The 24,681-nt window shown below is 44.5% G+C and overlaps 1 protein-coding gene and 1 long non-coding RNA gene across 2 annotated transcripts in view; both read left to right on the top strand.

The window, feature by feature from the left end:
* Positions 1-16,384, top strand: part of LOC121545142 — a 28,646-nt gene extending 12,262 nt beyond the window's left edge. The window contains exons 3-4 of the long non-coding RNA XR_005996198.1: positions 15,839-16,152; positions 16,300-16,384. This is a non-coding gene — a long non-coding RNA (uncharacterized LOC121545142). The remainder of the gene's footprint in view (positions 1-15,838; positions 16,153-16,299) is intronic.
* Positions 16,385-17,991: 1,607 nt separating this feature from the next.
* LOC121545136 (E3 SUMO-protein ligase ZBED1-like) lies at positions 17,992-20,679 on the top strand. The gene is made up of 2 exons (XM_041855562.2): positions 17,992-19,505; positions 19,660-20,679. The coding sequence occupies exons 1-2, from the start codon at positions 18,325-18,327 to the stop codon at positions 20,324-20,326; spliced, it is 1,848 nt and encodes a 615-aa protein (XP_041711496.1). The 5' UTR covers positions 17,992-18,324; the 3' UTR covers positions 20,327-20,679.
* Positions 20,680-24,681: the final 4,002 nt, after the last annotated feature.

Below are 24,681 nucleotides of genomic sequence, written 5' to 3'. Positions count from 1 at the left end.
TCGCAGCTCTTAACAAAATACCCCCCAATGACTCTAAGTGTAATGTAGGAACTTCTTCTTTAATATTTTATTGGGGGACTACATCCAAAAAGGTGCATTGCCGCCATCTACTGGGTGGGGTAAAAACTGAGATACAAAGAAATATATATACAAAAAAATAAATACAAAATAAACAAATACACATGTTATTAAAAAAAAAAAAAAAAAAAAATCAATGTACTCCTTCACTTAGTAAAATGTACTCAGATTCCTACACAGGCTCTGGGGCCTGAGAGGGGGAAGCATCTTCAGCAATGTTTCAGCTGTGAAATCCTGAAGATCCAATAACCTTTTAGCCGCTTTCACAATGATTTCCAGTTTCTTCGATTTTTGTGTTAGTTTGAATGTAGGAACTGAGTGTCATGATCAAGGGCTAGCTTGCTAGCTAACCAATGTTAATGCGCCTTTGTTTTGATAGCTTGCTAAGATTATTTGTCAGATCATTCCATATTTTTCTGTTGAAGCAAGGTGTACGTATATAGCTAGACATCTGCTGTACTGGCAAGCTGGAAAGCTTTTGCCCCTCATCACCCAGCTAGTTAACTACTTTCCTAGCTACCTAGCTAGCTAGCTAATTAACTATTGTTATGAAATCCGTGTAGCTAGCTAGCTATCAAGCCAAGCATATTTTGACATAAATCAACAACACTTCACTAGTATGGCTTGACCATAGAATAAGTAATTAGAATACTAATAATGAAAGGCCAGGCTGAAATTACATTTTTGCATCTACCTATCAATTTTGAGATTTGTTGGTATTTTGGTCCATTAATATTAGTATTTTCAAAAAATAAACAAAAATGTCAAAATTTCAAAATTTTAACCACTTTAAAAAGGATTTACATCAATAATTTCAAAGCACATTGAATTACACAATTTCAAAGCCCATTTCATAGAGAATGTTACAAACTGGACTACATTTAGAAATTTACTTTGAAGAGATGGTGATTGGGTCTAAATAGGCTTTTGACGTTTGGTAGTGTTAAGTTGCGTCAATTCAAATCTGGTATTAGGAACAAAAGAGGTCAACACGTCTTCTAAAATAGACTAGTATTTTAATTAATGCAAACCACTTCAATGGTAAATATGATGTTCGTATATACGGGTCCACTGAAATACCACGCAGGGCACTCAGAGAACTAAGCCATTGTTATGAGTTCTTCTTAAAATACTCTGACAGAGATAGTTCCCGCTCCCTGCTGGCCAATCAGAGTAGAGACTGAGCCTGGTTTAGACTTACTCAGCCAATCGTTGGCGCACAGGCTGGTCCCAGGCCCTTGGCGCTCCACTGTTGCACACTGTTGCCAGGCATAAGTTTGTTATCATCACAACCTGTAGAGTCAGCACCCATAAACACTGTTCCCCTGTACTCTCTGTACCTACGTCCTTGGACCATTCACAGATCACAAAGAGGCAGTGTTCGTGTCTGTGAGAAATACAAGTCTGTCTCACCCTACTCCCTAACATTCCTCACATGAATCACAGCTTGTTATGTGAAACAATTTATATCAGTACAGTACAAACCTTTTATGTTTAATCATTAATGCATTCTTTCTAAGCTAGTCATCACATCTAGATCCCCACAGTAGTCTTAATTCAGTGTACTGCCATTAACCAAAAGTTAGACTCTACCCACATGCCAACAATTTATTTTCAGCCTCAGAAGCATCTGCATTCACCAAATTGTGTGTGGTTATCCTTAGTTCAGGGGTTCCCAAACTTATTTGGCCCACGACCCCATTTTGATATCAGAAAAATATTGCGAAAATAAATTATGTAATTAACAGGCATCATATACTTTTAATTGGGGCTATGACAGTCAATTGCAAATTAGTCTGACATAATTTATCTTATCTCACCACAACTAATGAGATGGGTGTGATTGATGCATGTTGCGTCGGAGCTTCACAAAGTCGACAATGGCACCTCATCTCTCCTGTCACATCCAACCTGGATCGATATTTGTTTTTAAAGCAGACGAGAGCACTGAATCAGCGTACCATGAGTTTTAATGCTTGGAGGGAGATGGCACAGTATTCCCTTTTGAGTCAGGAACCAAAACTCCTCCATAGTGACCCGTGAATGCGTTGTCTGCAGCATTCGGTCACATGACTGCCCGATCAGCTGTTCGATTTCACTTAGAGGCATGTCAACTGAGCCAGGATCACAGTCAAACAGATTTCACTGATTCGGTCACTCATCTCTATAATTGTTTTCTATTTCCCCTGCATGCTTGCGTTCAGTTCATTCAGTTTCCCAAATATGTCTGTTACATAGGGAAGGAGACACATTTTCTTTTCATTACACAGATAGTCAACAAAGTCTGTTTTTACAGCCATTGCGAATGACAACACTTCCTCTCTCAATTCGAAAAATTGTTCCAACACTCCCCCTCAGTAACCACCAAGCCTCGGTGTGAAATATAACATTGTCATGCTCTGATCCCATTTCTCCACATAGTTTTGCGCACAGGCATGTGTGATGAAGTTTATGATCGAAGTTACCTGCTGCATATCTCAGAGTTCTGCTTTCAGCTCTTTTGCAGGTAGTTGCTCTCTGTGTATCCATTATAGCCCAGTGGGTGCATTATATACAATGCATCAATATGGTAGAGGGAGCAGCTTCAGCCGCCAGCAAGACACATTCATAACTAGAGTGCATAGATGGATGCCCCATCTGTGCAAAAGGCCACCATTCGATCTCATGGAATCTGTTTTTCGTCAATATAGCCATGCAGCAAACTGAACGTTTCATGCTCAGGAATCGTGAGACAGAACAGTATGTCCTCGTGAATATCAAGTTTCTGTGCCTCTGCCTCCCCACACATTGTTTTCATCATATCAATTGCTGCCGCTAATATCAAAGTCTTCTTCTTCTTCTTCAATGAGGTTTAACGGCGGTTGGCATCCAATTTGTTGCATTACCGCCACCTATTATACTGGAGTACAACTCCCTTATCTTTTCTTGAAAAATAAAATAAAACAAAGCAAAGAAATATCCTACCATCTAACACTACACTCACAACTTGAAACCTACTACTAATAATTAACCCCACCCTTCTCCAGTATTTAAATATACTCACTCCTACCTCCTACCCTCACTGTAACTCCCTGTAACTCTTCTGCTGTCAGGTCTCGCACACCCAAATATCTCTCTGCAGCTGCCACCACAACCTCAATTTTCTTCGATTTGCATTCCATCCCTGCAGTACAATTAATAACCATTGCTATAAACGCTAAAAACCCAATCTTACTGAAACATATATCACTTGCTTGCCTATCCCACTGTACTGGTATATATCTCCTACTTTCACCACTCCCCCCCCTTGACCCCTCTTCTTCTACTTTCTTCACTACCTCCGCATATGACAACTTCTTCTCTACTCTTACCCTGGAATCCTCAACCTGCTTCTCTCGCACTGGACATGTCTGATCCCCAGCCCCATGGCCACCCCTACAATTAGTACATACCACTACTTTCCCCACTGCTTCACACTCCTTAGTCCCATGCCCTTCTGCACACTTCTCACACCTTGGAATCTCCCTCCTACATACCGCTGCCACATGCCCATAAGTTTGACACCTGTAGCATCGTAACGTACTCGGCACATACGCTCGCACAGGATAACTTATATATCCTAACTTCACTTTATCCGGCAAAGACTCAACTTCAAAACTCAAAAGAACAGACAATGACTCTTCTGTTTCCCCACTCTCGCCACCCTGTTTACGTCGCACCAAACGACGAGCATCTCACACACACTGGGAATCTTCTCCTTCAGTTGATCCACTTTTACATTTACTGCTACCCCAGTAATCACTCCTCTCTATGGCGCCCTTTTCTTAAGAGCGAAACAATTCACAATTCTTTCCCCCATTTGTTTAACTTACAGGGAGTGTTAAGTGGTGATGTCCCATCAGTCTAAGCACCTTCTCCCTCTGCCCAACAGAAACACAAACAATTATCACTAGACCATTTCTGGTTACCCTCATCGATTCCACTATACCCAACGCTTTTTTCACCCATCTTGAAACCACAAATGGATCAGCCAAAAGGCAAGGATCCACTTTTTCCACAAACTTCACTCCTACTGTCACAGACTCATCTTTATCCTGACCCTCTGCGCAAGCCTCTGGCTCCGAGCACTTCACCACACCTACCACCTCCGATACTTCACCCTCTTCCATTTCTACTCCTGTCTTCAGCTCACTTTGCCTACATTTCCTACCACTCTTCTTTAACAAACCTTCTCCCTTTTTCCCGCCATTTTTTACAGACTCAAACTCACAGTCTTCCTCCATCTCTCTCTTAGACCTCCTCTGCCTCTCGTTTTCCCTCCATTCCTCCTCATTCATCCAAGTATACGTCTCCTTATGATAATACTGCATTTCTCCTAAACAATATATATTTCTTGCCTTCTCAAAGGACTCAATTTTCCCCCTCCTTTCCCTTCCGGCATCTAATCTATCCTCGACCTCACAGTCCACAATGACCTCTTCATTGCTCCCTCCGGCGTCTATTCTATCCTCTGGACTTGTGTCGACATCTTGGCCTTCGTCTTCTATCGGAAAATATTTGGTCCGCCACATAGTCCCCAATCGCCTGACCGAAATCCTGGCCGACCTCCCGCAAACTAGCCCATCCGTCACCGGCCGAGCAGAAGTCCAATATCAAAGTCTCTGCAATAGTGTGTGGTTTCATAGCATAGCTGGCTTAGCTATTCACCATGGTAATGATTCAAGTGCGGCCTTTTTCCACTATTTAAGGGCGATTTAGATTTGAATAATTTTCATTTAGATTTTTAAGGTTTATCACATTACAATGATTTTGAGAGACAATGATTACATTTTTATTACCAGGATTTGGGAAATTCTCCCGCGACCCCATTTTCATGTCAAACCGCTGCCTTAGATATATTCTCCAGACTTGCCCAGAGGGAATTGTTGATATGCTGTAAATCTTTTATTCTACATAACATTTTATTTGGAATAATGCGCCAAAAATGCTTTTTACGTACGTACACTGAACAAAAATATAATGCAACATGAAACAATTTCAAAGATTTTACTGAGTTACAGTTCATTAGGCCATAATCTATAGATTTCACATGACTGGGAATACAGATATGCATCTGTTGGTCACAGATACCTTAAGAAAAAAAAAAGGTAGGGGTGTAGATCAGAAAACCAGGCAGTATCTGGTGTGACCACCATTTGCCTCATGCAGCACGACACACCTCCTTCGCATAGAGTTGATCAGGCTGTTGATTGTGGCCTGTGGAATGTTTTCCCACTCTTCTTCAATGGCTGTGCGAAGTTGTTGGATATTGGCGGGAACTGGAACACGCTGTCGTACACGTCAATCCAGAGCATCCCAAAGACATGCTCAATGGATGACATGTCTGGTGAGTATGCAGGCCATGGAAGAACTGGTACATTTTCAGCTTTCAGGAATTGTGTACAGATCCTTGTGACATGGGGCAGTGCATTATCATGCTGAAACATGAGGTGATGGCAGTGGATGAATGGCACGACAATGGGCGTCAGGATCTCGTCACGGTATCTCTGTGCATTCAAACTGCCATCGATAAAATGCAATTGTGTTCTTTGTCCGTATGCCTGCCTGCCTGCCTGCCTGCCTGCCCATACCATAACCCCACAGCCACCATGGGGCACACTGTTCACAACTTTGACATCAGAAAATCGCTCGCCCACATGACACCATATCACGCATATATACTGCTCAAAAAAATAAAGGGAACACTTAAACAACGCAATGTAACACCAAGTCAATCACACTTCTGTGAAATCAAACTGTCCACTTAGGAAGCAACACTGATTGACAATACATTTCACATGCTGTTGTGCAAATGGAATAGACAACAGGTGGAAATTATAGGCAATTAGCAAGACACCCCCAATAAAGGAATGGTTCTGCAGGTGGTGACCACAGACCACTTCTCAGTTCCTATGCTTCCTGGCTGATGTTTTGGTCACTTTTTAATGCTGGCGGTGCTTTCACTCTAGTGGTAGCATGAGACGGCATCTACAACCCACACAAGTGGCTCAGGTAGGGCAGCTCATCCAGGATGGCACATCAATGCGAGCTGTGGCAAGAAGGTTTGCTGTGTCTGTCAGCGTAGTGTCTAGAGGATGGAGGCGCTACCAGGAGACAGGCCAGTACATCAGGAGACGTGGAGGAGGCCGTAGGAAGACAACAACCCAGCAGCAGGACTGCTACCTCCGCCTTTGTGCAAGGAGGAGCAGGAGGAGCACTGCCAGAGCCCTTCAAAATGACCTCCAACAGGCCACAAATGTGCATGTGTCTGCTCAAACTGTCAGAAACAGACTCCATGAGGGTGGTATGAGGGCCCGACGTCCACAGGTGGGTGTTGTGCTTACAGCCCAACACCGTGCAGGACGTTTGGCATTTGCCAGAGAACACCAAGATTGGCAAATTCGCCACTGGCGCCCTGTGCTCTTCACAGATGAAAGTAGGTTCACACTGAGCACATGTGACAGACGTGACAGTCTGGAGACGCCGTGGAGAACATTCTGCTGCCTGCAACATCGTCCAGCATGACCGGTTTGGCGGTGGGTCAGTCATGGTGTGGGGTGGCATTTCTTTGGGGGGCCGCACAGCCTACATGTGCTCGCCAGAGGTAGCCTGACTGCCATTAGGTACCGAGATGAGATCCTCAGACCCCTTGTGAGACCATATGCTGGTGCGGTTGGCCCTGGGTTCCTCCTAATGCAAGACAATGCTAGACCTCATGTGGCTGGAGTGTGTCAGCAGTTCCTGCAAGAGGAAGGCATTGATGCTATGGACTGGCCCGCCCGTTCCCCAGACCTGAATCCAATTGAGCACATCTGGGACATCATGTCTCGCTCCATCCACCAACGCCACGTTGCACCACAGACTGTCCAGGAGTTGGCAGATGCTTTAGTCCAGGTCTGGGAGGAGATCCCTCAGGAGACCATCCACCACCTCATCAGGAGCATGCCCAGGCGTTGTAGGGAGGTCATACAGGCATGTGGAGGCCACACACACTACTGAACCTCATTTTGACTTGTTTTAAGGACATTACATCAAAGTTGGATCAGCCTGTAGTGTGGTTTTCCACTTTAATTTTGAGGGTGACTCCAAATCCAGACCTCCATGGGTTGTTAAATTTGATTTCCATTGATCATTTTTGTGTGATTTTGTTGTCAGCACATTCAACTATGTAAAGAAAAAAGTATTTAATAAGATTATTTCATTCATTCAGATCTAGGAAGTGTTATTTTAGTGTTCCCTTAATTTTTTTGAGCAGTGTATTTTTTAAAGACATACATGTTTTGTGTTTTTGTAGACAACATCCTTCTGCCCGGTACAGTTGAAACTGGAATTCATCTGTGAAGAGCACACTTCTCCAGCGTGCCAGTGGCCATCAAAAGTGAGCATTTGCCCACTGAAGTCGGTTACAACGCCGAACTGCAGTCAGCACGCAGATGAGCTTCCCTGAGACGGTTTCTGACAGTTTGTGCAGAAATTATTTGGTTGTGCAAACCCACAGTTTCATCAGCTGTCCGGGTGGCTGGTCTCAGACGATCCCACAGTTGAAGAAGCAGGATGTGGAGGTCCTGGCCTGGAGTGATTACACTTGGTCTGCGGTTGTGAGGTCGGGTGGACGTACTGCCAAAGTCTCTAAAACAACGTTTTGGTAGGAAATTAACATTAAATTCAATGGCAACAGCTCTGGTGGACATTCCTGCAGTCAACATGCCAATTGCACACGCCCTCAAAACTTGAGACATTTCTGGCATTGTGTTGTGTGACAAAACTGCACTTTTTTTTTTGGAGTGGCCTTTTATTGTCCCCAGCATAACGTGCACCTGTGTAATGATCATGCTGTTTAATCAGCCTCTTGATATGCCACACCTGTCAGTTGGCTGGATCATCTCGGCAAAGGAGAAATGCTCACTAACAGATGTAAACAAATTTGTGCACAGAATTTCAGAGAAATTACCTTTTTTTGCGTATGGAAAATTTTGGGGAACTTTTATTTCAGCTCATGAAATATGGGGACCAACACTTTACATGTTGCATTTATCAAATCAAATCAAATCAAAAAAAAAAATATTTGCCACATGCGCCGAATACAACAGGTGTAGACATTAAAATGAAATGCTTACTTACAATGCATTTATTTCTTAATAAAAAAGTAAAATAAAACAACAACAACAAAAAAGTGTTGAGAAATAAAATAACAGTAGGTAGGCTATATACAGGGGGGTACCGGTGCAGAGTCAATGTGCGGGGGCACCGGCTAGTTGAGGTAGTTGATGTAATATGTACATGTGGGTAGAGTTAAAGTGACTAGGCATAAATAATTAACAGAGTAGCAGCAGCGTAAAGAGATGGGGTGGGGGTGCAAATAGTCAGGGTAGCCATGATTAGCTGTTCAGGAGTTTTATGGCTTGGGGGTAGAAGCTATTGAGAAGCCTTTTGGACCTAGACCTAGTGCTCCGGTACTGCTTGTCGTGCGGTAGCGAAGAGAACAGTCTATGACTAGAGTCTTTGAACATTTTGAGGGCCTTCCTCTGACACCGCCTGGTATAGAGGTCCTGAATGGCAGGAAGCTTGGCCCCAGTGATGTACTGGGCCGTACGCCCTACCCTCTGTAGTGCCTTGCGGTCGGAGGCCGAGCAGTTGCCGTTTGAAATGTTTAAATTCAGCTAACAGTTGCATATTTTGGAACAATAGTTACCTAAAGTAAATTTTTCTGTGTTAATAATTTAATCACTTAGTGTATGTTTTGTCCTATGGTGCTTTGTTATTCAAAGTAATCTACAATTATTGCGAAACCATTTCACACGGGGCTGGGTTTCATCTAGCTCTCAAACTCTAGGCGTCATTCTGCCTTCTCCCTACAGTTTCCTGCTATTAGCTTCGCCCATGACTGGCTCATGTGAACTACAATCCAGACGCTGTTTTCATGTTTAGAAACATCAATAATCATCACTTGCGGCTTTCAAAACATATGGCCCTTATCTTTCATCAGCGAGTAGTGTTGAACACAGCTACTGCTCTGTTCAATTGTTGGGCAAATTCTGAGTTCAATATCACCACATGAGCATTTTCTTTACATCAACAGAGAGGACGTGGTTCTACAACAGATTCACATTTGGAAAGTCTGTTTAATATTATCCTCTAGATATTTTGTCTCAAATCCCCCCCGTCATAATGACCAACCTTCCTGCCCGCTGGCACAGTAAGTTGAAATGGAATTGTATTCAACTTTTGGCTTCCCTTGGACTGTTTTTGTGCTACCCAATACAATTAAAGCAACACTAGTGTATGTAAACCTGCGTTGCTAAAAGCAGCTAGGTTTCGTCAAGTTTTGAAATTGTCCAAGTAAACAAAACATGTTCACGTGATTAGCCACGTTGAGGCAGAATCAAACTAGATATGTTATTGAAAGAGACATTCCATATGGCCTTACTGCAGATTATATCACCCCCAACACCCACCCTATTACACAGATTGTTGCCATTTTAAATAAAATGAAAATACATTTATGTGACCACACCACAAATCCTTTAATCTTGAGGTGTGCCCATTGTATTGTACACAGGTCCTGGTATTGGTACAATGGAATACCATCAAACCATAAATGAATATGTACAATCACCCTTATCATACTACATAACAAGTTAATGCAGCGATGAAATATGGATACAAATATATACAGTTGAAGTCAGAAGTTTACATACACTTAGGTTGGAGTCATTAAAACTCGTTTTTTCAACCACTCCACAAATTTCTTGTTAACGAACTATAGTTTTGGCAAGTCGGTTAGGACATCTACTTTGTGCATGACACAAGTAATTTTTCCAACAATTGTTTACAGACAGATTATTTCACTTATAATTCACTGTATCACAATTCCAGTGGGTCAGATGTTTACATACACTAAGTTGACTGTGCCTTTAAACAGCTTGGAAAATTCCAGAAAATGATGTCATGACTTTAGAAGCTTCTGATAGGCTAATTGACATAATTTGAGTCAATTGGAGGTGTACCTGTGGATATATTTCAAGGCCTACCTTCAAACTCAGTGCCTCTTTGCTTGACATCATGGGAAAATCAAAAGAAATCAGCCAAGACCTCAGAAAAAAAATGGTAGACCTCCACAAGTCTGGTTCATCCTTGGGAGCAATTTCCAAACGCCTGAAGGTACCACGTTCATCTGTACAAACAATAGTACGCAAGTATAAACACCATGGGACCACGCAGCCGTCATACCGCTCAGGAAGGAGACGCGTTCTGTCTCCTAGCGATGAACGTACATTGGTGCGAAAAGTGCAAATCAATCCCAGAACAACAGCAAAGGACCTTGTGAAGATGCTGGAGGAAACAGCTACAAAAGTATCTATATCCACAGTATAACGAGTCCTATATCGACATAACCTGAAAGGCTGCTCAGCAAGGAAGAAGCCACTGCTCCAAACCGCCATAAAAAAGCAAGACTACGGTTTGCAACTGCACATGGGGACAAAGAAAGTACTTTTTTGAGAAATGTCCTCTGGTCTGATGAAACAAAAATAGAACTGTTTGTACATAATGACCATCGTTATGTTTGGAGGAAAAAGGTGGGACTTACAAGCCAATGAACACCATCCCAACCGTGAAGCACGGAGGTGGAAGCATCATGCTGTGGGGGTGCTTTGCTGCAGGAGGGACTGGTGCACTTCCCAAAATAGATGGCATGATGAGGAAGGAAAATTATGTGGATATATTGAAGCAACATCTCAAGACATCAGTCAGGAAGTTAAAGCTTGGTCGCAAATGGGTCTTCCAAATGGACAATGACCCCAAGCATACTTCCAAAGTTGTGGCAAAATGGCTTAAGGACAACAAAGTCAAGGTATTGGAGTGGCCATCACAAAGCCCTGACCTCAATCCTATAGAAAATGTGTGGGCAGAACTGAAAAAGTGTGTGCGAGCAAGGAGGCCTACAAACCTGACTCAGTTACACCAGTTCTGTCAGGAGGAATGGGCCAAAATTCACCCAACTTATTGTGGGAAGCTTGTGGAAGGCTACCCGAAACGTTTGACCCAAGTTAAACAATTTAAAGGCAATGCTACCAAATTCTAATTGAGTGTACAGTGGGGAAAAAAAGTATTTAGTCAGCCACCAATTGTGCAAGTTCTCCCACTTAAAAAGATGAGAGAGGCCTGTAATTTTCATCATAGGTACACGTCAACTATGACAGACAAATTGAGGAAAAAAAATCCAGAAAATCCCATTGTAGGATTTTTAATGAATTTATTTGCAAATTATGGTGGAAAATAAGTATTTGGTCACCTACAAACAAGCAAGATTTCTGGCTCTCACAGACCTGAAACTTCCTATTTAAGAGGCTCCTCTGTCCTCCACTCGTTACCTGTATTAATGGCACCTGTTTGAACTTGTTATCAGTATAAAAGACACCTGTCCACAACCTCAAACAGTCACACTCCAAACTTCACAATGGCCAAGACCAAAGAGCTGTCAAAGGACACCAAAAACAAAATTGTAGACCTGCACCAGGCTGGGAAGACTGAATCTGCAATAGGTAAGCAGCTTGGTTTGAAGAAATCAACTGTGGGAGCAATTATTAGGAAATGGAAGACATACAAGACCACTGATAAGCTCCCTCGATCTGGGGCTCCACGCAAGATCTCACCCCCGTGGGGTCAAAATGATCACAAGAACGGTGAGCAAAAATCCCAGAACCACACGGGGGACCTAGTGAATGACCTGCAGAGAGCTGGGACCAAAGTAACAAAGCCAACCATCAGTAACACACTACGCTGCCAGGGACTCAAATCCTGCAGTGCGAGACGTGTCCCCCTGCTTAAGCCAGTACATGTCCAGGCCCGTCTGAAGTGCATTTGGATGATCCAGAAGAGGATTGGGAGAATGTCATATGGTCAGATGAAACCAAAATAGAACTTTTTGGTAAAAACTCAACTCGTCATGTTTGGAGGACAAAGAATGCTGAGTTGCATCCAAAGAACACCATACCTACTGTGAAGCATGGGGTTGGAAACATCATGCTTTGGGGCTGTTTTTCTGCAAAGGGACCAGGACGACTGATCCGTGTAAAGGAAAGAATGAATGGGGCCATGTATCGTGAGATTTTGAGTGAAACCCTCCTTCCATCAGCAAGGGCATTGAAGATGAAACGTGGCTGGGTCTTTCAGCATGACAATGATCCCAAACACACCGCCCGGGCAACGAAGGAGTGGCTTCGTAAGAAGCATTTCAAGGTCCTGGAGTGGCCTAGCCAGTCTCCAGATCTCAACCCCATAGAAAATCTTTGGAGGGAGTTGAAAGTCTGTGTTGCCCAGCGACAGCCCCAAAACATCACTGCTCTAGAGGAGATCTGCATGGAGGAATGGGCCAAAATACCAGCAACAGTGTGTGAAAACCTTGTGAAGACTTACAGAAAACGTTTGACCTGTGTCATTGCCAACAAAGGGTATATAACAAAGTATTGAGAAACTTTTGTTATTGGCCAAATACTTATTTTCCACCATCATATGCCAATAAATTCATAAAAAATCCTACAATGTGACTTTCTGGATTTTTTTTCCTCATTTTGTCTGTCATAGTTGACGTGTACCTATGATGAAAATTACAGGCCTCTCTCATCTTTTTAAGTGGGAGAACTTGCACAATTGGTGGCTGACTAAATACTTTTTTTCCCCACTGTATGTAAACTTCTGACCCACTGGGAATGTGATGAAAGACATAAAAGCTGAAATAAATCATTCTCACTACTATTATTCTGACATTTCACATTCTTAAAATAAAGTGGTGATCCTAACTGACCTAAGACAGGGAATTTTTACTAGGATTATGTCACGCTCGTTGAAGGACGGGTCAGACCAAGGCGCAGCGTGAAATGCATACATGTTTATTTAACAAAATAAACACACAAACAAAAACAACAAAACAACGTAACGTGATGTCCTCAGGCTAAACACAATACAAGCCTATACACGGAACAAGATCCCACAACTAAAGATTGCAAACAGGCTACTTAAGTATGATCCCCAATCAGAGACAACGAGCGACAGTTGCCTCTGATTGGGAATCACACCCGGCCAAACATAGAAACACAATAACTAAAATGTGAACATAGAAATAATAACATAGATCTCCACACCCTGACTCAACATACAAGAGTCAAATAAGTCAGGGTGTGACAGTAACCCCACCAAAGGTTCGGACTCCGACCGCACAAACCTGACATAACAGGGTAGGGTCCGGCTCCGGGCGTGACGACCACATTCTCTCAGCCTCCCCGTTGCGCCCCTGGTCTGGTCTGGACCTCGGCGCGCTGCTTCCCCTCTCCTTCCTCCCACGATGCACCAAGCCCTGTCTGGGCCCTGGTGTGGGAGACCCCGAACCTGGAGAGGGGCTGACGTCTGGGTCTGGACTGGAGCCGCTGACCGGAGCTGGACTAGGCACCGGTGGAGCGGACTGCTCTGGCTCCGGAGTGGAGCTGCTGACTGGAGCTGGACTGGACCCCGGTGGAACGGACTGCTCTGGAATGGAGCCGCTGACCGGAGCTGGACTAGGCACCAGTGGAGCGGACTGCTCTAGCTCTGGAGTGGAACTGCTGACCAGAGCTGGACTGGGCACCGGTGGAGCGGACTGCTCTGGCTCCGGAGTGGAGCTGCTGACTGGAGCTGGACTGGACCCCGGTGGAACGGACTGCTCTGGCTCTGGAATGGAGCCGCGGACCGGAGCTGGACTAGGCACCAGTGGAGCGGACTGCTCTAGCTCTGGAGTGGAACTGCTGACCAGAGCTGGACTGGGCACCGGTGGAGCGGACTGCTCTGGCTCCGGAGTGGAGCAACCGACCGGAGCTGGATCAGGCACCGGTGGAGCGGACTGCTCTGGCTCCGGAGTGGAGCAGCTGACACCGGTGGAACGGGCACGGGCCGTGCCGGACTGGACACACGCACCACTGGTCTGGTGCGAGGAGCAGGCACGGGCCGGACCGGACTAGGAACACGTACCACTGGTCAGGTACGAGGAGCAGGAACGGGCCGGGCCGGACTGGCAACACGCACCACTGGCTTGGTGCGGGGAGCAGGCACGGGCCGTACCGGACTGGGAATATGCACCACTGGCCTGGTGCGAGGAACAGGAACGGGCCGGACTGGGAACACGCACCACTGGTCTGGTGCGAGGAACAGGAACGGGCCGGGCCGGACTGGGAACACGCACCACTGGTCTGGTGCGAGGAACAGGAATGGGCCGGGCCGGACTGGGGACACACACCACTGGCCTGGTGCGGGGAGCAGGTACGGGTCGTACCGGGCTGGCGACACGCACCACTGGCTTGGTGCGAGGAGCAGGAACGGGCCGGACTGAGGACACACACCACTGCCTTGGTGCGAGGAGCAGGTACGGGCCGTACAGGACTGGTGAGGTGCACTGGTGACACAGTGCGTAGAACCGGAGCAGGATATACTGGACCTTGGAGGCGCACTGGAGACCAGGAGCGTTGAGCCGGCACAACCCGTCCTGGCTGGCTGCCCACTTTCGCATGACACATGCGGGGCGCTGGCACAGAACGCACTGGGTGGTGCATGCGCACTGGCGATACAGTGCGTATCTCCGCATACATGGGTTCCTCAATTAACCCACGCTCCTTATGTTGCCTAACCAGCTCCTCTATCCGTGCATCTACTTCCTCCTTCTACCTACGAGCCTCCTGCAGTGCCTCCTCTTGAATGGAGCTCTCCCACTCTATTCTCGCTATCAGCCCCCGTAATGTGGTGGCCTCCTCTCTTACCCTGCAGATCTGATCCTTCTCTCTCTCTCGGCAATCCTCCTCCAGTGAGGACTCCTCCGGGAGCCCCCACGAGTTAGGGAACAGACACTCATCGTCGTTGTCATCCTCCGACTCCTCAGTATAAAACTGTTCCCACTCTTGTTCCCATGGTCGTAGGGACTCAACCCTGGAAACCCACCGGGTGCAGTGGTCGGGGCTCTTCTCTCTCGCTCCCCGACCACCCCTTTAGCCCCCCAATTTTTTTTTATTGGGGCTGCCTCTCGGGCTTCCTCCTCGGCCGGCGCCCTCTGTGTTGCCGTTGCTCCTCTCCTGCCTGGGCATCTACCTTCGCCCATGGTCCATTCCCCCGCAAATATCTCCTCCCAAGACCACATCTTCCCCACCTGTGTCCAGGGTGTTTGCTCCTGGGCACGCTGCTTGGTCCGTGTTTGGTGGGATCTTCTGTCACGGTCGTTGAAGGACGGGTCAGACCAAGGCGCAGCGTGAAATGCATACATGTTTATTTAACAAAATAAACACACGAACAAAACAATGTAACGTGAAGTCCTCAGGCTAAACACAATACAAGCCTATACACGGAACAAGATCCCACAACTAAAGATTGCAAACAGGCTACTTAAGTATGATCCCCAATCAGAGACAATGAGCGACAGCTGCCTCTGATTGGGAATCACACCCGTCCAAACATAGAAACACATTAACTAGAATGTGAACATAGAAATAATAACATAGATCTCCACACCCTGACTCAACATACAAGAGTCCCATAAATCAGGGCGTGACAGATTAAATGTCAGGAATTGTGAAAAACTGAGTTTAAATGTATTTGGCTTAGGTGTATGTAAACTTCCGACTTCAACTGTATATTTACCATCTCACTGTATACACAATTAGTCATTCATCTGTGGTGTACTTGGTTGGAATGAAGTCTCACCACTGAGACTGTTGTTGTTTACCAGGATGCATTGCTACATCATGCTGCTAAGGAGCTGAGGGTGAGTGGGAAGGGCCATCTGCACCTGAGGGGAGGTTACACACCTGCAGAGCTTCCAGAGGGCGGGCCCTGCCATACACAGAGGATGAGAGAAAGGGACGGGGGATTGAGCTCAGCTGGAGCCAATGCAGCAGCAGAGTCGACAGCCTAAGCTAGTGGAAGGAAGCCTTCCCGTGTTTGTGTACCCCACAGAGCTCGTCTTCTACGCAGACAAGCAGACCTCCCACAAGCAGGTGCTCACCCTCTACAATCCCTATGAGTTCGCCTTCAAGTTCAAAGGTAAATAAAAAAGACATTTTTGGAGTTTCAAGACAAGGTATTTTTATAAGAACCATTTTAGCCATCAAGTCAAGAGAACCAAATTGATACGGTAGTGTTAAGTGTTGATTTATACACTACTGATTCACAGTATCTTCTCTCTGTCAGTGCTATGCACAGCGCCAAACAAGTATACTGTGGTGGACTCCACCGGAGACGTGAAACCACAGTGCTGTGTTGACATGTGAGTAATATGACAGAATAAGCTTATTATGTACACTACTAGTCAAAAGTTTGGACACACCTACTCATTCAAGGGTTTTTATTATTATTTTTATTTTTTTACATTGTAGAATAATATTGAATACATCAAAACTATGAAATAACACATATGGAATCATGTAGTAACCAAAAAAGTATTAAACAAAACATTTATATTTGAGATTCTACAAATAGCCTCCCTTTGCCTTGATGACAGGTTCCGTTACCCTCCTTTTAGGCATATTCATGAAGGACATGATGTTCGTGATGTGCCACTGCAAGCCTGAGTGCAAATTATGAAATATCAAGCAATATTAAGAGAAGCAATCGTCTGCTTAGAAAATGCATAGTCATTCCATTCAAATATTCTTATTGTTCAATTTAGTTTTCCTGTCTGTGTATGTGTGTGTGTTCTCAGAGTAATTCAACAGAAATATGTGCGGGCCTGCCACAATGGGGTGTATGATAAGTTCCGGCTGCAGGTGTCAGAGCAGAGTCAGATGAAGGCCCTGAGCCGGAAGGAGGTGATGGCCACTCTGAGGCCCTCACTTGCCCAGGAGCCCTCCAGTCCCGGCCCCAGGAGGAGGAGCGACGGATGAAGGAACAGCTGGCTGACAGCGTCTTCTTTGAGCAGACCACCTTCCAGACAGGTAGGAGTATGACTGACTGCTGAAAAGGGATATCTTGCCCAAACTTAGCTATGGATCCCTATTAAGTACGTTATGTGCCCTGAGATTTCGAGACCAAAAATATATTAGCCAACATTATGTAAGGCAGCCAGCTATAGGCTACATTTGTGTGGTCCTCTGTAGCTCAGCTGGTAGAGCACGGTGCTTGTAACGCCAAGGTAGTGGGTTCGATCCCCGGGACCACCCATACACAAAAATGTATGCACGCATGACTGTAAGTCGCTTTGGATAAAAGTGTCTGCTAAATGGCATATTATTATTATTATATTATTGTTTAGATGGACTATCCTTTAACTGAAATGGATGCACTGCATGCTATTATATTGTTCTGACACTAGATGGTGCCAGATACCAATACAAGTCGAGAGTGATCAACTGAGAGGGGCCCAGCCTGCTGACAGTGCTACTGGAGCTGGTGTGTATGGCTGCCCTCATGCTGCCCACCCTGGGGGAGCATGAATCCACCGTGCCAGTCTACCTCCACTTAAGTGTTAACAATAAAATTGTAGCTGCTTATGTTCTAGGTGAGTCAGGGGGAGAGGGCAATCCGTTGATGCTCGCTGTTTTTCATTCTATCACCAATTTCAATGGATATTAATTGATAATACTTAATGGGAGTCATTCAGCCCACACATTGTTGAATTCATAAACACCTTGTTAGGATGCATCCCAAATGATACTAGGCACTGGTCTAGTATCAAAAGTAGTGCATTCTAAACTAAACTGTTCTATCCATTCCATGTGCATACTCTTGTAGGAAATTGATTCAGTTTGCCTGTGTGTGTTACAGGTCTTCTTACAATGGTTATCCTGCATACATTAAATGGTATAGGGGCTGACTTTTCTCTGGAACGAGAGAACAAGGAGAAGAGGATGCACAAGAGAAGATGAGAACATTCACTCATCCAAGGCTTGAAATGGTAGTGTCGATTAGTGATGGGTCATGCGCACAAGCATCGGCTCTGAGAGCCGGCTCTTTGTAGTGAATCAGAAGAGCCGGCTCGCATCGAGTGAGAGCCGGCTCCCAGTTTTTTGCCCATTCGCTGCTTAGGTTTCACTTTCACAGAGGTCTGTTATGATTGGCCAGCATGGCGACCAGCATGCGGCATTCACGTGAGAATTAAGGATGTGTAAACAGAGAGGGGGCGGGGCAGACACACCACTTGACTCCACTGCAAGTGAAGAGAGAGACAGAGCGGACTGAGGAGCGTGTGTGCGTCTTGCATTGTCGTGTCGTTTAACTATGAGTGACACTAGAAAGCGAAGCAGCATCTGGCTGCAGTTTAAAGATATTGGGAACAAGAAAGCAGAGTGCCTTCACTGCAAAACGAAGGTCACTATAAGAGCAGGTTCCACCACAAACCTGCATAGACATACAAGAACTGTCCATCCTACAGTGCAGTTAGAGGAGAGAGGGCAAGCCAGCTCACCATCTACTGATCCTGGTGTGTCTCATACCAGAACAACAGCTGCTGTAACGTCTACTGCCATCCCCATGCGTGCAAGTATAACCTCTCCTACTGCAACTCAAAGCAAAATAAGTCAGTTTTTACCTAAACTGATGACCCCAGCCAAACAGCACAGTATTGATGATGAGTTGGCTAAAATGGTAGCTTCTGATTTTCAACCCTTTTCCATTGTGGAGGACAAAGGAATGAAAAACTTTGTCAAAGCCCTAAATCCCACATACACTCTACCCAGTAGAAAAACACTTTCCCAAACAATGATCCCAAAACTATATGACACAGAACGTGCATTATGGCAAGAAAGGGTGACAAAAGCTCCATCAGTTTGCCTGACAACTGACTGCTGGACCTCCAGAACAACCTGCTCTTTCATGTCTGTCACTTGCCACTTTATTGAAGATTACAAGATGACATCTTGCCTTCTGGACTGCTTCGAGTTCACCGACAGACACACTGCAGAAAACTTGGCAGTGGAGCTACTAAGAGTGGCAAAAGAGTGGCAAGTAGAGGACAAAGTGGTGTGCTGTGTGAGTGATAATGCTGCAAACATCACCAAAGCCATAAAAGTTTTGAAGTGGACCCATCACCCATGTCTGGCGCATACACTAAACCTGGTGGTTAGAGATGCTCTGAAGGTGATCAAAACAACCGTGGATAAGGTGAAGGCTGTTGTGGAGTTTTTCCACAAAAGCACAGTAGCAGCACAGAAGCTAAAGTCCACACAGCGCCAAATGGGGATTCCTGAACTGAGGCCCAAACAAGAGTGTGCCACCAGGTGGAACTCAACATTTGATATGTTGAAACGAATGCTTGAAATAAAAGATGCCATCATCTCCACCCTGGCCCTCATCAACGCATCTATTGAGCCATTAAGCCAAGAGGAATGGGAGCTGGTGAAAGAGGTCTGCGCCGTCCTGCAACCATTCCAGGAGGTGACTGTGGAGATAAGTGCAGACAGGTACCTAGAACCATTGAAGCATTGTTTTCTCTACTACTATTCAGTCACTATTATACATTGCAAACACAACACATACAGTATAATGCATCACGTATAATATGCCACATACTTTTAAAAAACTAAATTCTAAAAGTTGCTGTTTTCTCTCCTTCAGCTATGTCACAGCCTCGAAAATGCTCCTGCTTTGCAAAGGTCTGCAGCTGGTGACAGCCGAGAACCAATGGACAGTAACTGTGCAGAAAGTGAAGGAATTAGTTGCAGCTCTTTGTTCAGCCATGGACCGCAAATTTCTGCGGATGGAGTACAACACTGTCCTTTCAGAAACTACCTTATTGGATCCAAGGTTTAAAAAACTTGCCTTCAGTGATCGTAGAGCTGTTGATGAAGCTCTTCAGAGGATTAGTGCAGCAGCAGCAGCAAAATGCACCCCCAGCAGCCAGCCAGCTCCACCATTACAGGGCCAAGTGGAGGAGGAGCAGCAAACCTCTGCTGTTTGGAGGCTTTTTGATGACAGAGCTACAGGAGATGCTTCAAGGAGAAATCCGACAGCTGATGCTATAATGGAGGTGAGGAGCTACCTTGAGGAGCCCCTCATCCAGAGAGCAGAAGACCCACTGAGCTGGTGGCAGGCCAAGGCCTCAGTCTTTCCACTCCTGGTGAAGGTGATGGAGGGGAGACTATGTATTGTTGCCACATCAGTTCCTTCTGAGAGAATCTTCTCCAAAACAGGGCAGATACTCACGGAGAGGCGAAATCGTATCAGGCCTATCAGCCCATCCAAGCTGAGGCATCTGATCTTCCTGAATGCCAACCTGCCCTGAGGACTAATGCTGTTTGCTGGAGTTTGGTTCTGGTTTTGATTCTGTTCTGTGGATTTGTTTGAAGTTTATTGTTAATTTGTGCAATAAAAAAGTTTAATTGAAATAAACAAATGTAAGAGTGGTTTTGTCACAGAATAAATGCACAGAATTAGGCATTATAAGGTCTCTCATAAAAACACTGAAAGCAAAAGGGTTTTCAACACATAAACCATGATTTTTTTTCAAAGTTAAGGTAAAATATAGGCTACAAAAGATCCTAAATAAAGAGCCGTTCGGGAGTCGAAAGAGCCGGCTCTTCTTTGGGAGCCGAGTCAAAAGAGCCGGCTCTCAGAAAAGAGCCGAACTTCCCATCATTAGTGTCGATGGTGGGGGTATCAGGTCAATTTCCCCTTCCTCTGCCCCAAAAATATTTCAAGAAATTGAAATAAAAACGTAATATTGACTGATGCAAAGCAACAGAGACCTCCAATACCGCAGGCACAGGAATGACATGCTCGAAGGAAGGCATTGTGTGGGTCTGGAGCCGTGGGAGGAAGGATTTGTATAGAAACCTGGGGGTCATTAAAGGTCAACTGCACCTTAGAACCAACTTCTCTGGTTTTAAATGGCCTTATGTGGCTTCAATATGAATCAGAAACATAAATTATAGTGTCAAAATTGACTACAAAGTGTAAATAGGATCATTTTGGTCATAAAGTTAGTCTCGTCCAAAACAGAGTTTTGTAAGTGAGTTTGTGACGACTTACTGGAGGGTTGGGTATGGATTATTATCATGTCCAGTGCCCACTAACAGCTGTGCTGTGCTGATTGTGCTCTATCAGCTGTGCGCGCTCTATCCAGTCATAGCAGCCAGAACCTCCAGACAATGAGACAGACCTGCCCATTACACAGCGCCTCAAAGTTATGTTGAAATAACCCTTGGCCCTAAGCCCTTTATGGAGTGGCCACTTGCTGATGTGTTTGATAGTGTCAATCACTTGACTCTGCCACTTTTTGGGGCAAAATGAGAATTGAGACGATCAGAGCGCACTTGCACACTGGTAGCAGATAGTGAGAAAGATGTAAAATTGCGCGACGTCCTCGGCAAAAACGTCCAAATTAATTACAGATTTCTTGATTTATCTTAATTCTGATTATTTTAAGGAAGTGACTATTTTGAGGAAGTGGATATGTTGTTGCTATGGTGACTCAGGAGGTACAAACAACAGCACCTGCCAGGGTACGATATGTGAACATAACACATAACCCCTAAGACAACTATCGTTTGGCTTCAGTCATGGCCACTAGCATTTCTTAAAGAGCAATGTTCAAAACAAGGTCAAATCAGGCCTTTAAATTAAGTGTTGTTTGACTTCATATCCCCAGTCTGTGTGGAGTTCCATGGTCATTATGTAACAGAAAATTGTAAAGTTGAGTTAAAAGTTGGTGATTTGCTGTTACACATAAGGGCAACTGAAGTTAAGTGATTTCATATCCATATTTAGCCATTACAAATATTTTATGGTCTTCACCAGTAACCACTTCTTCTCCTTAATATTTCCACTTAGAATGAAACAATGTACTTTTTTTTTTCTTTTTTTTAAATCTAGCATAGACTGCATTTAGTCAGAAGAGATTCAGTTACAGTGCCTTCAGAAAGTATTTATACCCCTGGATTTATTCCACATTTTGTAGTGTTGCAGCCTGAAAATTGATTAAATAGGCCCTTCTCACCATCTACACACAATACGCCATAATGACAAAGTGATTGAAAATAAAATATCTCATTTACACCCCTGAGTCCACACTTTGTAGAAGCGTCTTTGGCAGTGATAACAGCTGTGAGTCTTTTTGGGTAGGTCTCTAAGAGCTTTCCACACCTGGATTGTGCAATATTTTCCCATTATTCTTTTAAAAAATCTTCAAGCTCTGCGAAATTGGTTGTTGATCATTGCTAGACAACCATTTTCAGGTCTTGCCATAGATTTTCAAGTAGATTTAAGTCAAAACTGTAACTCAGCCATTCAGGACCATTCACTGTCTTCTTGGTAAGCAACTCCAGTGTAGATTTGGCCTTCTTTTAGGTTATTGTCCTGCTGAAAGGTGAATTAATCTCCCAGTGTCTGGTGAAAAGCAGAATAAAGCAGGTTTTCCTCCAGGATTTTGCCTGTGCTTAGCTCCATTCCATTAATTTTTTTATCCTGAATAACTCCCCACACCTTAACGATTACAAGCATACCCATAACATGATGCAGCCACCAGTATGCTTGAAAATATGGAGAGTGGTACTTGGTAATGTGTTGTATTGGATTTTCCCCAAACATAACACTTTATATTCAGGACAAAAAGTGAATTGCTTTGCCAAATTTTTTTGCAGTATTACTTTAGTGCCTTGTTCCAAACAGGATGCATGTTTTGGATTTTTTTAAATTATGTACAGGCGATATTCAGTCTGTCAATTAATGTGGAGTAACTACAATGATGTTGATCCATCCTCAGTTTTCTCCTATCACAGCCATTGAACTCTGTTTTAAAGTCACCATTGGCCTCATGGTGAAATCGCTGAGCGTTTTCCTTCCTCTCCGGCAACTGAGTTAGCAAGGAGGCCTGTAGTGACACACCATCTAAAGTGTAATAACTTCACCATGCTCAAAGGGATATTCAATGTCTGGTTAAAAAAAATATTTGTACCCATCTACAAATAGGTGCCCTTGTTTGCGAGGCATTGGATAACCTCCCTGTTTGCTTTTGAATCTGTGTTTGAAATTCACTGCTCGACCTGAAGGACCTTAGAGATAATTGTATGCGTGGGGTACAGAGAGGAGGTAGTCATTCAAAAATCATGTTAAACATTTACTGCACACAACGGGAGTCCATGCAACTTAGTGACTTGTTATGCAACATTTTACTCCTGATTTTATTTAGGCTTGCCGTAACAAATGGGATGTTGACTCAAGACATTTCAGCTTTTCATTTTTTATTAATTTGTAAAAATATCCAAAAACATAATTCCACGTTGACATTATGAGTTATTGTGTGTGTATACCAGTGACAAATCTCCCAATTTAATCCATTTTAAATTCAGGCTAACACAAAATGTGGAAAGTCAAGGGGTGTGAATACTTTCGGATGCATGTGGGATACTTATCTGAATGGGAGTGTTTCATTTCCAGCCGCAATATACAATAATACAAAAAGGTTGGACATGTGACCAAAAGAAAATGTCCTCTTCCTGTGAAAGACAAGGGTTTACTTGCTGTACAATGTCAATGTTGTTCCATCAAATGCCTAATAAAGTCTTGACACTTGTCATGACAATATCAGTAGTAAGGCCATCTCCTTTATACTATTCTAAATGGTGATCAGTTCACCTACTCAGCACTTTCCTCTAGCCCAAGACTATATACAGTGCAATTATTCAGACCCCTTCACTTTTTCCACATTACAGCCTTATTCTAAAATTGATTAAATTGTTTATTTTCCTAAATCTACACACAATACCCCATAAAGACAAAGCAAAAACAGGTTTTTAGAAACTTTTGCAAATGTATTAAAACTAAAGAACTAAAATATCAAATTTACATAAGTATTCAGACACTTTACTCAGTACTTTGTTGAAGTACCTTTGGCAGCGATTACAGCCTTGTCTTCCTGGGTATGACGCTACAAACTTGGCACACCTGTATTTGGGGAGTTTCTCCCATTCTTCTCTGCAGATCTTCTCAAGCTCTGTCAGGTTGGGTGGGGAGCGTCGCTACACAGCTATTTTCAGGTCTCTCCAGAGATGTTAGATCGGGTTCAAGTCCAGGCTCTGGCTGGGCCACTCAAGGACATTCAGAGACTTGTCCCGAAGCCACTCCTGCGTTGTCTTGGCTGTGTGCTTAAGGTCATTGTCCTGTTGGAAGGTGAACCTTCGCCCCAGTCTGAGGTCCTGAGCGTTCTGGAGCAGGTTTTCATCAAGGATCTCTCTGTACTTTACTCTGTTAATCTTTCCCTCGATCCTGCCTAGTCTCCCAGTCCCTGCCGCTGAAAAACATCTCCACAGCATGATGTTGCCACCACCATGCTTCACCGTAGGGATGGTGCCAGGTTTCCTCCAGACGTGACATTTGGCATTCAGGCCAAAGAGTTCAATCTTGGTTTCATCAGACCAGAGAATCTTGTTTCTCATGGTCTGAGAGTCCTTTAGGTGCCTTTTGGTAAACTCCAAACGGGCTGTCATGTGCCTTTTACTGAGGAGTGGCTTCAGTCTGCCCACTCTACCATAAAGGCCTGTTTGGTGGAGTGCTGCAGAGATGGTTGTCCTTCTGGAAGGTTCTCCCATCTCCACAGAGGAACTCTGGAGTTCTGTCAGAGTGACCATCGGGTTCTTGGTC

The sequence above is a fragment of the Coregonus clupeaformis genome, chromosome 3, assembly GCF_020615455.1.
Source record: "Coregonus clupeaformis isolate EN_2021a chromosome 3, ASM2061545v1, whole genome shotgun sequence".
Lineage (NCBI taxonomy): Eukaryota > Metazoa > Chordata > Actinopteri > Salmoniformes > Salmonidae > Coregonus > Coregonus clupeaformis.
Note: the sequence above shows the minus strand (reverse complement) of the source record. Positions and strands in the feature narration are given on the sequence as shown.

What these genes read in the sequence shown, in the direction of transcription:
- LOC121545136 (XM_041855562.2), top strand. Translation starts at nt 18,325, where the DNA reads ATGAGTGACACTAGAAAGCGAAGCAGCATCTGGCTGCAGTTTAAAGAT. An exon ending in GTGGAGATAAGTGCAGACAG is followed by an intron (nt 19,506 to 19,659) that starts GTACCTAGAACC and finishes TCTCTCCTTCAG; the next exon opens with CTATGTCACAGCCTCGAAAA.